This window comes from Emydura macquarii, unplaced genomic scaffold, assembly GCF_026122565.2.
Source record: "Emydura macquarii macquarii isolate MOO-44397 ecotype Brisbane River unplaced genomic scaffold, CSIRO-AGI_Emac_v2 contig_2365, whole genome shotgun sequence".
Classification (NCBI taxonomy): domain Eukaryota; kingdom Metazoa; phylum Chordata; order Testudines; family Chelidae; genus Emydura; species Emydura macquarii.
Window position 1 is genome coordinate 2,896,210 of NW_027132502.1, and position 13,078 is coordinate 2,909,287.

Genomic DNA, 13,078 nt, shown 5'->3' on the forward strand with positions numbered 1-13,078 from the left:
TGTAACTTCCTCCATCATAAGGAAAGGTTAGGATGAAGCTATGCTCTCCACCTCTGATACTCATCTCCTCATCACTTAAACTTTCACTGCTCTATCAATTCGGGGCATAAGAAACATTCTCTGGATGGTCTAGTATGTCACTGTGCTCAGATTCTGCAGTGAAGGGCAGCAATATAAAGCCCCAAGATAGGATTTCACCTGTAAAATTCTCCTATTTTATCCTGTTCTTTACGTAGCCCACTTCCAAGGCCCAGCTTTCAGGTCATCTTTCTTGTTAAGAAATCTCTTTCGGAGCTACTGAATTCTGTGCCCTAATCATTTTGAAGTGGTTGTTGGAGTTCAGCCTGAAACATTTTCTTTGCTCCTCCCACTGCCTCCCTTAAAGGCACATGCTCCCTATGCAAAACATACATCCCTAAGGAGCAAAAGATTGGGATTAAGTCCTGTCCACCACCATAAAATAATTGTGCTGCTCTAAGGAAAACTTTGTGTGTGTGTTAGTTAAGTGTGTACATGAGTGAAAAGTAAAATTCTGCAGAACAGTTCTCATCCAGGTTGCTTGCTTTCCTGTTCCAGGTCCTATTGAAACAGAAGCAAGTGATGTCTAAAGACTTTTAACAGTTTTCTTTTCCTTATAAGGACCACAGTTCAATACCCTTGCCTGCTGTGCTTGGCAGCAGTTATATACAGTTGCTTTAGCTTTGTGATGTTGATCCCATTCAACCTTCCTTCTTTCAGCAAACAGGAAACAATATTATTCTTTAACAATGGAAAACGATATTATTCCTCAAGGAAGAGAAATAGCATTTCTCCTGAGTTATGATTCTGATTTGGATGTTTACCTCTTCTACTATGGGTATTAATAGTGATTGCTGGGTTTGTTACTCTGTAAATTGCATTCTCCACTTCAACTAGATTGTCTTCAAACTGCTATACGTAGCATATGATTTTATGCATAGTGCTCTAAAATGCATGTTTGTGACATACTATATTTCGTATTTTTCCATGTAGCACCCATGAGATTTTCACTAATGTGGAAAACAGGAGGTTATACCACAGAAAAAGTCTCATTTAAAATCATTAAAAACAAAAAGAAGGAAAATCATAGTTAATGCTGAAACTCCATCCATATGTTACTCTTTTGGTGCTGGGTATTATAGAGTTTTATATAATAATAACTTTATATAAAGGGGCTGTAATATCAATACCTAATGGGATGAGACTTCTTATGTTTATTAATTTTTATACATAAATTGCATTGGTTTAATAATAAGTAGTGCTGGTTGGAAAACAAAAATTCCATTTCACACACAAAAAATGGAGGTTTTGAAATTTGGTTTTGTTCTGATATGGAACAAAGCTGAGACTGTTTGAAATTTTTCATGAAAAAACAAAGGGGGGGGGGGAGAGAAAGCGAGTGAGCGAAACCCTTCCCAGAATAGCCAATGGCCCAGGTGAATGTCCTAATCATTGGGCCACTGGCTATTCTGGTGTGTGTGGGTGTCTCTTCAGGTCATAAATATAGTACATTAACTCAGAAAGGCAGCATGGTTACATGGGTGAGAGTTGGGTCTGCCGTATTAGACACAATGTTCTATTCCCAGCTCCGCCAGAAGAGATTGTGCAATGTCTTGGTTACCCCACTGGGACAGTGATACTTGCCTCTCTCCAAAGTTAGGGGTGCATGGCATTGCTCAACAGTAAGGGCTGCGGAGGGCACAGAATTAACACCAGTCGGAAGAACTTGCACTAGAACTCATAGTTTTCTCCTGACTTTCAATTCAGCATTCCTTTCCCTGACTTAAAGCAACAGCTACTTCTGTGTGTTGTCTGGTGTTCAGGCTGTGTGGGTCCGGGAGCATATTCTGTGTAGAGGAAGGTCAATGAGAACTAGAGCATGCTTAGTGTTAATACAATGTTCAGAGTTATTAGCACAGTGGTTCCCAAACTTTTTATTAAGGCAACTTTTGTGCATTGTGTGTTTGTTTGAGGTGTTTTTTTTTTTTTTTTTTGGATCCACCATTACCTATATGCATCCTCTGCCCCAGCACTGCAACCTAATCCCAGCTCCTTGTGAAGGAGAGGTCCCGGAGAGGAGTAGGGGATCACAGAGTGAACCTATCCCACTGTAGTGGCTCTTCTCCCATGGGGCTGGGCCCAGCTTTCTGCTCTGGCCATTGCAACCTGACACTTGGAGTCACAGCACCACACAGATTTGGCCCAGTCATCCCTCCATGATGTCACAAGCTGGGACAGGAGCCACCACTGCAGGGTGAGTATTGGGTGGGACCTCCCCTCCCCACTGGACCAGGAGAAGTGCTTGCTTGCCTAGGGCCCAGGGATGTGTTAGTCTAGCTCTAGCTGTGGTGACCCATCTAGAACCTTTGGTTCTAGGACAGAACCTTTGGTTCTAGGACGGTGGGTTGGGACCCATCGTTTGGGAAACACTGCTTTAACAGCCAGATTCTAGCAAGCTTCACATGTGCAAATGGTTATTTTTTGGATGCTTATGATTTAGCCAAATCTGGATAGATTTTTATAGAGTGAAAGGCACCATCCTGACCCCAGAACTATCTCTGTGCTAAATGGTATTTGCAGAGAGTGGAGGCACTAGAGCTTTTCAAAGAAATATTTGGCACTTGTTTCAACATTGGCGTTTGTGCTGAAATGTCTAAAACAAAAATTCAGCCAGGGCAAAGAGCAAACCTGGAAAATGTAAGCACAGACAGTTAGTTTGTCAAAAAATGTATAAGCTACTGAAAAATAGGCGTTTGTAATGGAAAGTATTAGTATTAGGAGTTTATAATGGAATGTAATCATAAGCATCACTACTTGCTCTGCCTTTAATAAGGTAAACCAGCAAATGCCTATTTAAAAATGTAAAAGTATATATGTCTTAAATTTATGACTGACACACTATATAATACAGTTTTAATGGACTGTATTATAGTGGACTGATCATGGCACTTGGAGCTACTACTGAGTTCCAGCCACAGAATTGCTGCAGTTTCCATTTGGGCAGATTACTTAACCTTTCTGCTTCACTTTCCCTAGCTAAGACATAAAGCCCATAATGCCTTAGGAACCAGCATGTAGGAGGTATTTGGTTACAAAATGGTAGTCCCCAAAAGTAGCTGAGGCATAGTTCAGTCCTATCTCTGCTGGAAGATTGAACTGTCTTAACCACGTTGAGGGGGCACTACTGTGTTTTCACCATGTCCCCCAGCACAGTTGTTCCTGCAGCATCCATAGATGGTCTCCTAGTTTCTGAGTAGTGGGAGGAGGAATTAGTATTTACCTGAAACAGAAAGCTGGTTTTTACTTTAATTATAGCAGACCGGGCGGTCTGTTCTAATGCAGTACTTTGAAGATATAAAGTGCTGTGTGCCTATTACTAAGTTATATTTATGGTCAACACCTATTCATAAATATATCTGTATAACATTGTTCAATTAATTAGAATTGCTGTCTTCAACATTCTTCACAGCTCTATTCACATTGCTCTCTTCAGCACCTAATTGTGTTGTAATTATACAATATAGGCTTGCAGGATAACACATTGAAGTCAGTAACTTGCGGTCAGATTATTACTAACTACCTGCAACAAGGTTTCTTGTTCCTTTCTTTGAAGCTACTGGTACTGGCTACTGTCAGTGACAGGACACTGGTCTAGATGGATCACTGATCTGATTTAGGATGGCAATTTGTATATTCAGTGAGGCTCTGTGCGGAGGCAGGGATCTCTGAATATGGAGCAGCTTGCGTCAGGGCTTAAATTTACAACCCTGCTTGTAGTTAGAATCCAATATCAGGTTCAAAGCTCCGGCAGTTCTGATGTGGGTCAGATTTTGTTCCTAATCATTGGAAACTGTTTCCATTAATATGGATTACTTTTAAAAAATCAAATACAATAACTCTAAACAAATTTTGTGGAATATTCTCTCACAAGAGTCTAAATGAAGGAGAGAGAAATTTAAAGCAGAAACAAATATTCCAAGTTAACACTTCTTCTGTTTCTCAGTTGTCATTTCAGGACTGACCAATACTGGAAGAGTGCCCCAAATGAATAAACACCAATATTTCCATTACCAGTATTAAGTATAGACAGAGAGACAAGTCCAGTACATTCTGAATTATATGCCTGTTCCCTAAAGCACATGTAACTGGCTCTTGTGATTAGTCATTGCAGCATGTACAGTCCATAGTGAAGATTCTCAAAATGTTGTACATACTAGTGAGAAAAATATCTCTTTCAATAATATGGGCTACTAGACAAGTCAGAAGCAATTGCATGTGACATTTCCTATAGGATTACAAGTCATAACTTTTACTAATGGAATGTATATGCTACAATATCACATTATGTTGGCAACTGTCACTTTTTCAGTGTAAACAAGAGAACTCCCTTTCCTTTGAGCATTTTCAAAATCTGCTAGTAAGGAAAAAGAGCTTTTTTAAGAAATCAAATCCAAGTGGCACATGCTGGACTTAAATCATTTGTATGGAAGCTGTCCTTGCCCTGTCGCATCTTTTTTCTCTTTCAAAAAAGATTTGATTGTATTCCTGAAAGATCAGTGAGACACTTGAGGCAGAATTGTGTAGCAGTTTTAAAAGGAGATTTAGTAACAGGCATTTTGGTCCTCCTTTTCTAGGGTCAGTTCACACATCTGTGGTTTATATATAACACTCGCCATCTGCAAAAAGAGCAAGGAAATTGTTCCAGCCAAAACGGGAACACAAGAACAGACCAGTTGTGTGAATCCTATCTTTCTAACACTGTGGAACATCTAGAATTGAAAATTGAAGACAGTTTTGTTACTGAGACATAAAAATACTACATTTAAAAGGAACATTGAATGTGACCACTGTTTATGTATTGCAACATGGGTGATGTATAATATTGTACTCACACCTGTGCAATGCCTAGGCAAAATGAGCTGAATTAAGAATGAATTAAAGGTTAAACACTGTGTCAGATTCTCCCAATCATGCCTTGAATTCCATTTCAGATAGATGCCAAGAACTTGCAGAGTCTCTCATCCTAAATGATGTCAACAAGTGATAAATCTAACCTGAAGAACTAACTTGAAGAAAGTTCATGCTTGTGGGTGCTTGGTGGGGAGGAGTTGAGTTAAGGAGAGAACTTTTGAATACACTGAAGGTATTAGTATTAGATTTTAGTTTTAAAAAATAAAAGGGACTGAAAATGTTGCTGCAGTATAACAGCAAGCAGGAAGAAATGAGATCAGTCCTCTTGTGTCAGGAAATCCTCCAGGTGTGAAACTGGATATTGTCAACAGAGACTTTCCTACTGCTTATAAGGTAAAAGAAAATATTCTAGTAGATTAAATAGTTCTCAGATTGACCTGGATGAATGGCTGAGTTCAGAGACCAAGAAATGATGTCCTTACATTTGAGACCTTCCAAATAAGATTTATACCGTTCAAAACAGTAATCTCCCATTCTCATACAGAAGAGAAAGGAATTGGTGCCATAACATCAGATATAATCATCCTGTTAGGATTATGCATTCCTTCTTTTTGTTCCAGTATCTTTATGAGAATAATCCATAAACATTTATTAGGGACACAGTTCATTGTATCTAATGAGCCTCCAAACTGGTAGAAAGACTTAAAAACAAAACAAAAAATCCATAATGTTTATTTACAACTAGACCAAAGAAACATTGGTAATTTCGGTAATGGATTTGATCATTTTGTTTTAAAGATACTGTATCAAAATTGAACTGTCAAACATCAAGAAATTCTTGAAAAGGAACAATCTGTGACCTAATCTAGAGGATGTTATAACCTAGGCAGGTAATCCCCAAAGGAGCAGGCTGGTGGTTTGGCGAAATGGTCACAAATGAGTTTATTCAGATCAGCAATTGAATTCATCTGCAGGGTACATCAACTAGTGCATGAAAGTTATACATTAATGTTATATGAGAAGCTGGTAACAGTAGGGTCTGTTCCTAATTACTGTCATCATTGTGGAAATATTGAGTCAGTCATGGTCTTAAAAGATGTAAACACGAGGGAACCAAAGTTATTTCATGTAGTTCCAGACTTGGAACATGTAATTCCTCACAGAACAACTATACTGTGTTTCCTTTTAGATCTTCATTCATCCTGCTGTTTTCCTCATTCCCTCGTACTAGCCATCTACCATATAAGTTTAGTTGATCATTTGGCTGCTGAAATGATACCTCTTGTCATCTTACCTTTATTGTTTATAGTGACTACTTTGTAGCATTGTGTTCCTTGGGTTGTTTACTTTAGATTCGACTTCTTTGAGAGTGCTTGTGAACTGCCTGACATACTGCTTCAGGTAATTCTTGTATACTGATGATTTTTAGACAAAGCAGAACATCCTCTTGCCCTTAAAAGAAAGTCATCCTGCACTAATACATTTTGATATCTTTACACCATTCTTCTTCGAGTGTAGTAAGAGCTTTTATCCAGTATACATGAAGCAACTGTAAATATATTGTCTGCGTGTCACATACAACATTTTTGGCCTTTCAGGACAAGAACCTGACTAAATGGGAAATACCAGCAATCTGATGCCGACACTTTATTTTTTATTCATATGGATAAGTTTTTATTATTCACAAAGAACTTAACTTCCAAAAAACATTTCCCCTTTGCTAAAGTCCCACATGATCTTCCCAGAAAATGGACCCATTTTTAGCAAACTAGATGAGCCTATTGTATGGCAGATTTCTGAGAACAGTAATTCTAATCCATGAAAGGTCAACCTGAATAAAAGTAATTCCCATTCCAAATTGCGATAGCCATATTTCACGAATATATTCACTCGCATTAACTGATGGGCAGTTGCTCTTTGATCTTTTATAGAAGAATTGATGGATAGTGAAACTTCACTGATTTATATCAGTGACTGTATTTATTACATATTTAATTTTGTCAAATAACAAGGAAGCGAACAAACATTAAATTAAGTAAAGATAATGAATCATGTAATATATTTTGTTTGCTTAATTTGACTATTGTCATTTGCCAAATAAATGAAACTATTGTTTTAATAAAAGTATTGCAGTTTGTCTTGTAAAAATACTGAGGTTTCAGTAATAACAAGACCTTCCTAAAACACATTGGTATTAAAAGTTTTGCTGAGAAATGGAGAGCCAGCTGTTTGTGTGAATTTTATGATGTGCAGATTAGAGAGGCGACGTAATTTCTGCTCTTTCTGTTTGTTTTCTGAGTTTATTTTTATGTCATCTTCAGGAAAAGAGGAATATTTGAGATCTTATATAATGCCCTTAGATTTTAGGACACCCCCCCCCCCCAATAAAATCCCTTAGCCTTTGTCTGTCATATTCTGCCATAAACACACTTCTTCCTTTTGGAACTGTACCGTGAAGTGCTATATTGCAAATCAATTTTAATACATGTATGACCGCTTTTTGTAATTCTTCTCTCCTGTTGTTGCTAGAGCTGTTCTCTTCATGTAAGGGGTTTTGTTTTATTAAATTGTTTCATAAAGGGACTACTGTATTGCCTAAACCATTTCTGAGTCTGATTGTTCGGGGGGGGGGGGGGGAGGAGAGGGTAATTTTCCAGTTTTCAGAAGAATTGGACAATTAGACTAATGATGCTATCATATAAAATGCAAAATTCCACATAACTGACAAAACTGAGATGTGGACATTGAGCTGGTTTGGATTAATCTGGAAGTTTAAATTAAGATGTATTGTGTGTACATTTGTTAGGCCTTTGTAATTAGCAAGTGAAACACTTCATTTGCAGCTTTTGCATTCACAAATGGCTATTTTTGATTTTCTGATATAACCTTTCCCCTGTCTGGCTCTTGAGATCCTCTCTCCAATTAACCAGTTATTATTTTATAGGCATCTTGGTCTCTTATTGTGGCAGTTCCCTCCTCCCCTCTCAAAATGTAATATCTTTGTGCTCTTGCTGAGGCTTCTTCTGGTTTTTCCATAAAGCAAGTCTAGCACAGAGGGTTGCAAATTGGTGACTTCCATTTGAGTAAAACTGCTGCCGCCCCATTAACTAATCTTAATTCATCAGGCCGCCTTTTGATGATTTAGAGTCAATACTGCTGCCTCAACTCAATTATGTTCTGAGGGTCTTGTAAAAATAAATCAGATTTCTGTTGAATTCCTACTACTCTAAGATATGTAGAGTTGTAAAAGTTACTTTAAATTTAGGCAAGCCTTGTTGAAAAATGTGAAGTCTTTGTTTTATATATGCTTTGGTGACTCTGTCATGCTGTGAATGAATTTACTAACTTTGAATGTGTTTTGCAAGATTCCTTATTTTTCAGTATGATGTTTCTTTACACTTACTTAATCTTGCTTTTGCAATGATTTCCTCCTTCAGAAAATATGGAAACAAAGCTCTTCAGAACTTCAGTATTCTGTACTATTTACTCATATGACTTGTGACCTGAACAACAAATAAAGCCTGTTTTGATTTGTGTTTTTAAAGGCAGGTTAATAAAATTCAGATACAACCAGAATCAATCGAGACTTCTTATGTCAGTTGTCAAACTCATTCCATTGCTGCCTGGTCTCTTCTGCCAGAAAATCTGACTTGTTAATTGAGAAAGCTGTTGTTTTGTTAAAATGACTGGTTATTAACAACTTATTTTCCAGCACAGCTATATGAATGACAGAAAGAAAGAAATGTGTGTGGAAGGAGTTGAGTATGTGGTTGAGGTAATGACAGTGGGATCAGTGGGGAGCAGAGTTTGCCCAAGAATCAAACAAAGTGTTTAACTTTGTAGGTGGTGATGATTTTGTAGTAATTCTTTAAGGGGACTAGATTGAACATAAACTATTTTAGCTCTTGGAATGAGTGGATATTTAAACGGGTCTTTCTGTATTTCTTTTAATAATACTCTGCTCCTATTACTTATTTGAACTTTTTAGTAATTGGAGGCAATTGGAATTCCCTTTCTTTTCCTGTGTTATGAATGTCACAGTGCAGTTTTGTGTATCTAAAATATTTTTAGTGTACTTCAGATTTTAGTGATTTATAATAACATAATTGACTACCCTCATGTATCACTTATGTTTATGACAGTTTATGATATTTTCTGTTGTATTGAGACACCTTATTTGTTTGGAAATAGCTTTTCTCGTTACATTTTAGGACAATATTGGCGCAGAGGAGTTCCTAATGAGGATCTAATAGTTTGGATAATACGCAGTATTATGTATCTGTAACAATTATAGAGCTCTTAACAAGTTTTCTTAGATGGTTGCTATCATTTAAAAAAAAAATTACAAAGACCCACCCTATTGAGGATCAAACAAATTGTGGGAGTAAAGAACAAGAACTCTTTGAAAGGGAAATGTCTAAAGCAAGGATTCCAAAACGTGGAACTTGTATCATTGGTGATACATAAGTTTGATGTTCCTTCCATCATTCACTTCACAACAATTTTTTGAGAAGGTGGTACATGAACCAGTAAAATTTGGGAGCTGCTACAGTTAGCCATACTCATACCTTGAGATTGGATTACTATAATGCACTCTACATGAAGTTATATGTGAATACCATTATGAAACTTCAGCTTATACAGAATGTAGTGACCCACTTAAATAGCAGTTTTTCAGGGTCTTTTTTTGGGGGGGGCGGTACTTTACTTCTGTACCCTGTGATCTGAACTGGCTTCTGGTTTTTCAGGGTACAGTTTTAAGTGATGATTTAGAGTAGACCTATAAAATTCAAATTCGTTCAGTGCTGCCTACCTTAGAAACTCTCTCTCATCATAGGATATGCACAATTGAGATAAACAGAGGCACTGAAGCTAAACAATCTCCTTGTTCAGCCAGGAAGAATCTGGTGGCAGGACATTTTCAGTATGGGGCCCTGTACATTGGAAATTTCTCTCCTTGGTCTGAAAGTGACCTTCACGACACACCGCAAGGCCTGCCTGATTTGCTAGGTTTTCAAGAACAGACTGGGTTGTTGGGTGGGTTCTGGGAAAGTTGAAGTGTAAACTGTTGATCATGACTATGTGAATAAAGAAGTTGTTGTTCAGATTACTGTGTAAACTTTGTATTTGTTCTTTTAACTTTAATGTGCCTTGATTCTAGGATGGGCATATTTTATAATTCACAATGACTAAATAAAACGTCATTAAATTTGTTTTTAATCATGCACAATAATAGTTCAGATTAACTAGACAGTCCTGCTTTAGTAAATGTTTGTTTTCGTTTGGACACTGAAGAGGTGAAATGCCATGCAGCTTGTTAAATAGGCAGCTTCTCTAAAGGAAATTAGGACTGTCACCAAATAACTTATTTTGCGTTTGGTGGTAGATATACCTCACTGTTGAGAGTGAGGGTGTGTAAGGAAGCCATATGTTCTGGGAACTGTCCTTTGGCCTTTTATAAGCACGAGTTTTTCCTTCCCTTCCTTAAAAACAAAAGAACAAACAAATCCAAAAACTGTAACTAAATGATATGTCAGAACATACCTTTGAAAAGACACAATGCAAAGACTTGATGCTGGTGGCCATTATTATTTTATATTTAAAGCACCCACAATGTACCAAGTACTGTCCACACATATGAAGACACAATCCCAGACCCAAAGAACTCAGTCAAAGGTCATTTGGTGATCGTTTCTCTCTTCTTTTCTTTTTTCCCCCCTTCAGATTTGTCCAGGAACAGACTCTTGGAGCTTCCTGCAGAAGCTTGTCACTTTGTTTCCCTTGAGAGCCTTAACTTGTATCAGAACTGCATTCGTTACATCCCAGAGGCCATTCTGAACCTACAGTCTTTAACATTTCTAAATATCAGGTACCTTCACATTTAAATCTTGAATTTAATATCCATATTCTAGACTCTAGCAACCTTTGGAGCATTAGAAGGTAACACAAATATAGTATATAACCTGTGTGTCTTGATATTACATGCCATCAGATTCACCAGTCTGGACCAGTCTCTACCAAATTACCTCAGTAAGGAGACATCAGACAATAATAATCTTAATTTTTGATACTTCAGGATTCATGTTCACTACCCGAATTCTCCTTTTGTATCCTTGCTCCAAATCTTGCCATCCGCTGCTTCTCCTTTGTGATCTCAAACATATCCTATCTGTCTAGTATTATGGATTTGAGAGCATAGGAAGGATAAATTGTCTACTTGTCATCATTAACTAGTCTGGAATCCATTTGCTCTCTCTCCATTTTATTTTTTTCTCCAGATCTGTAATATGAAGGGATTTGTTGAGTTGTTTTTTTTTCCTCCCCCCCTTTCCTGCGGGATCTGTAAATGAGAGCTCTTGATGTTCTGGACCATAAATGGACTTTTCTGAGTACTATAAATAATGAAAGGGAAAAGATAATCTTGTGGACAAAGCACAGGATTGGGATTTAGGATATCTGAATTGTGTTCCCAGTTCTATCACAGGCTTACAGTTCCACTGCACCTTTGTGCCTCACTTCCCTACTCTATAAAATGGTGATATCTATCTCATAGGGGTATTGATTGATTAATGTCTGTAAAGTGCTTTGAGATTTTCTGGTGGAAGGCTGTACAGAAGTAAAAGGTCATTTATTATTATTAGCACAAGTGTTATAAACATCACCATCTATTTATTACATGTTCTTCTTTCTCCTGTTACTGTATAAAAGACCCATGCAAATGGTTAGCAGCCTGGCTATGAAGGGAAAATGGTAAAAATAACTGTACTCAAAGTGCTGTAAAGTGCTCAAAGTAAATAAACTGAAAATATAAGATACGATTTCCTCTAATCTTTCAGCTATAATTATTTTAGGTGTAGTAAGTCTGAAAATATTTTCAGGCATAATTTGTCATTTTTAAATTGGCCTTGTCCCTTTAACTGGAGTTGCTGTCTTTTCTTTGCAGCTGAGCTGATGTTAATAGTCATTATACTTAATTTCAAATGATCACTTCCTAAGATGTCAGGGCACCTGTATGTCTATAGTAAAATATCCTTGCTCCTTATTGATAACACTTGAGTGTTGATAAATAATTGTGAATTGTGCAAAGTGCTAATTTTAAATAAAGTAGGAAAAATAACCCGTGGCTCAGTTTTTCTTGTCCTTTGAGACTTTTTCATATTGACTTTAGTTAGTATAAACAACGAAAATTCTGTAGCACTTTAAAGACTAACAAATTAATTTCAGCAGGCATAAACTTTCGTGAGCTTCAGCTCACTTCCTCAGATGCAGTTAGTAGTATGCAACTTTTATTTTTCATTGAGCCTTGGTAACTTCAATAGTATAACCAAAAAATCAGGCTTGGATGAGGAATGGCAGAAATGAGCTGCAGCTTGAATAATGCAGAAAGATTCTGACCCAAAATAAATGCAGCAGATTCAGTGGTTAAAGTCACATGGATGAATGCCTTTGAATCAGGTAGCTACCTGAGTAGCTGGAGGCCTCTCTTTTTTAACCACAACATTAAAGCAAGCAACTTTGGATCATTTTACACTGTGTTTATATCAAATCTTTGTAATCCAGTTTAGACTTAAATAATCAAAGCAAAGGTCATTCAAGAGTTATTAAGCATTATTAAGAGAAATTGGCAGCTTTGGCTTACATAATATCAGAAAATGGATGTCTAATTAGTTCTCAGTATGCAAAGACTTTTGATAAGAGAAGTGTGTAAATTTAGATATTTTACAATACATCTTTAATACAAAGAAAATAATTTCATGCTTGCTAAATTCCTAAAATAAAAGGAATGGACTAATGCTAGTAAAAATGCTGTTTTAAGAGACTAATTTGAAAATAAGAGGTCACAGACTGACATTGGGGAGATGACTAGCAATTGAGCAAATTGCTCAGAATTTCTTTATTCTAAAGCTAGTCGGCATATGGAACAAATTGCTGAAGTCAGAGGAAGTAAGCAGTATAAATCTACTCAAGACAGCTGGACAATCCCTTTTTGTGTGTGAATGAATAATGAGCAAGGATAGAACCAGTAATTAAATATGTGAGGCTGGGAGAAATAAATGTTTCTTGCGTTTGTAAGTTTCACATTGAACAGATCAAGGATATTTGCTCTTTTAAAACTGATGTAATTCAGAAGTAGTTTAAATTGAATGAG

The 13,078-nt window shown here is 37.0% G+C and overlaps 1 protein-coding gene across 7 annotated transcripts in view; it reads left to right on the forward strand.

Moving 5' to 3' along the window:
• Positions 1-13,078, forward strand: part of LRCH3 (leucine rich repeats and calponin homology domain containing 3) — a 101,302-nt gene that overhangs the window by 25,332 nt on the left and 62,892 nt on the right. For all 7 annotated transcript variants that reach the window (XM_067561107.1, XM_067561106.1, XM_067561101.1 and 4 more), the window contains exon 2: positions 10,654-10,798. In XM_067561107.1, the coding sequence (XP_067417208.1) occupies positions 10,654-10,798 (145 nt within the window). The remainder of the gene's footprint in view (positions 1-10,653; positions 10,799-13,078) is intronic.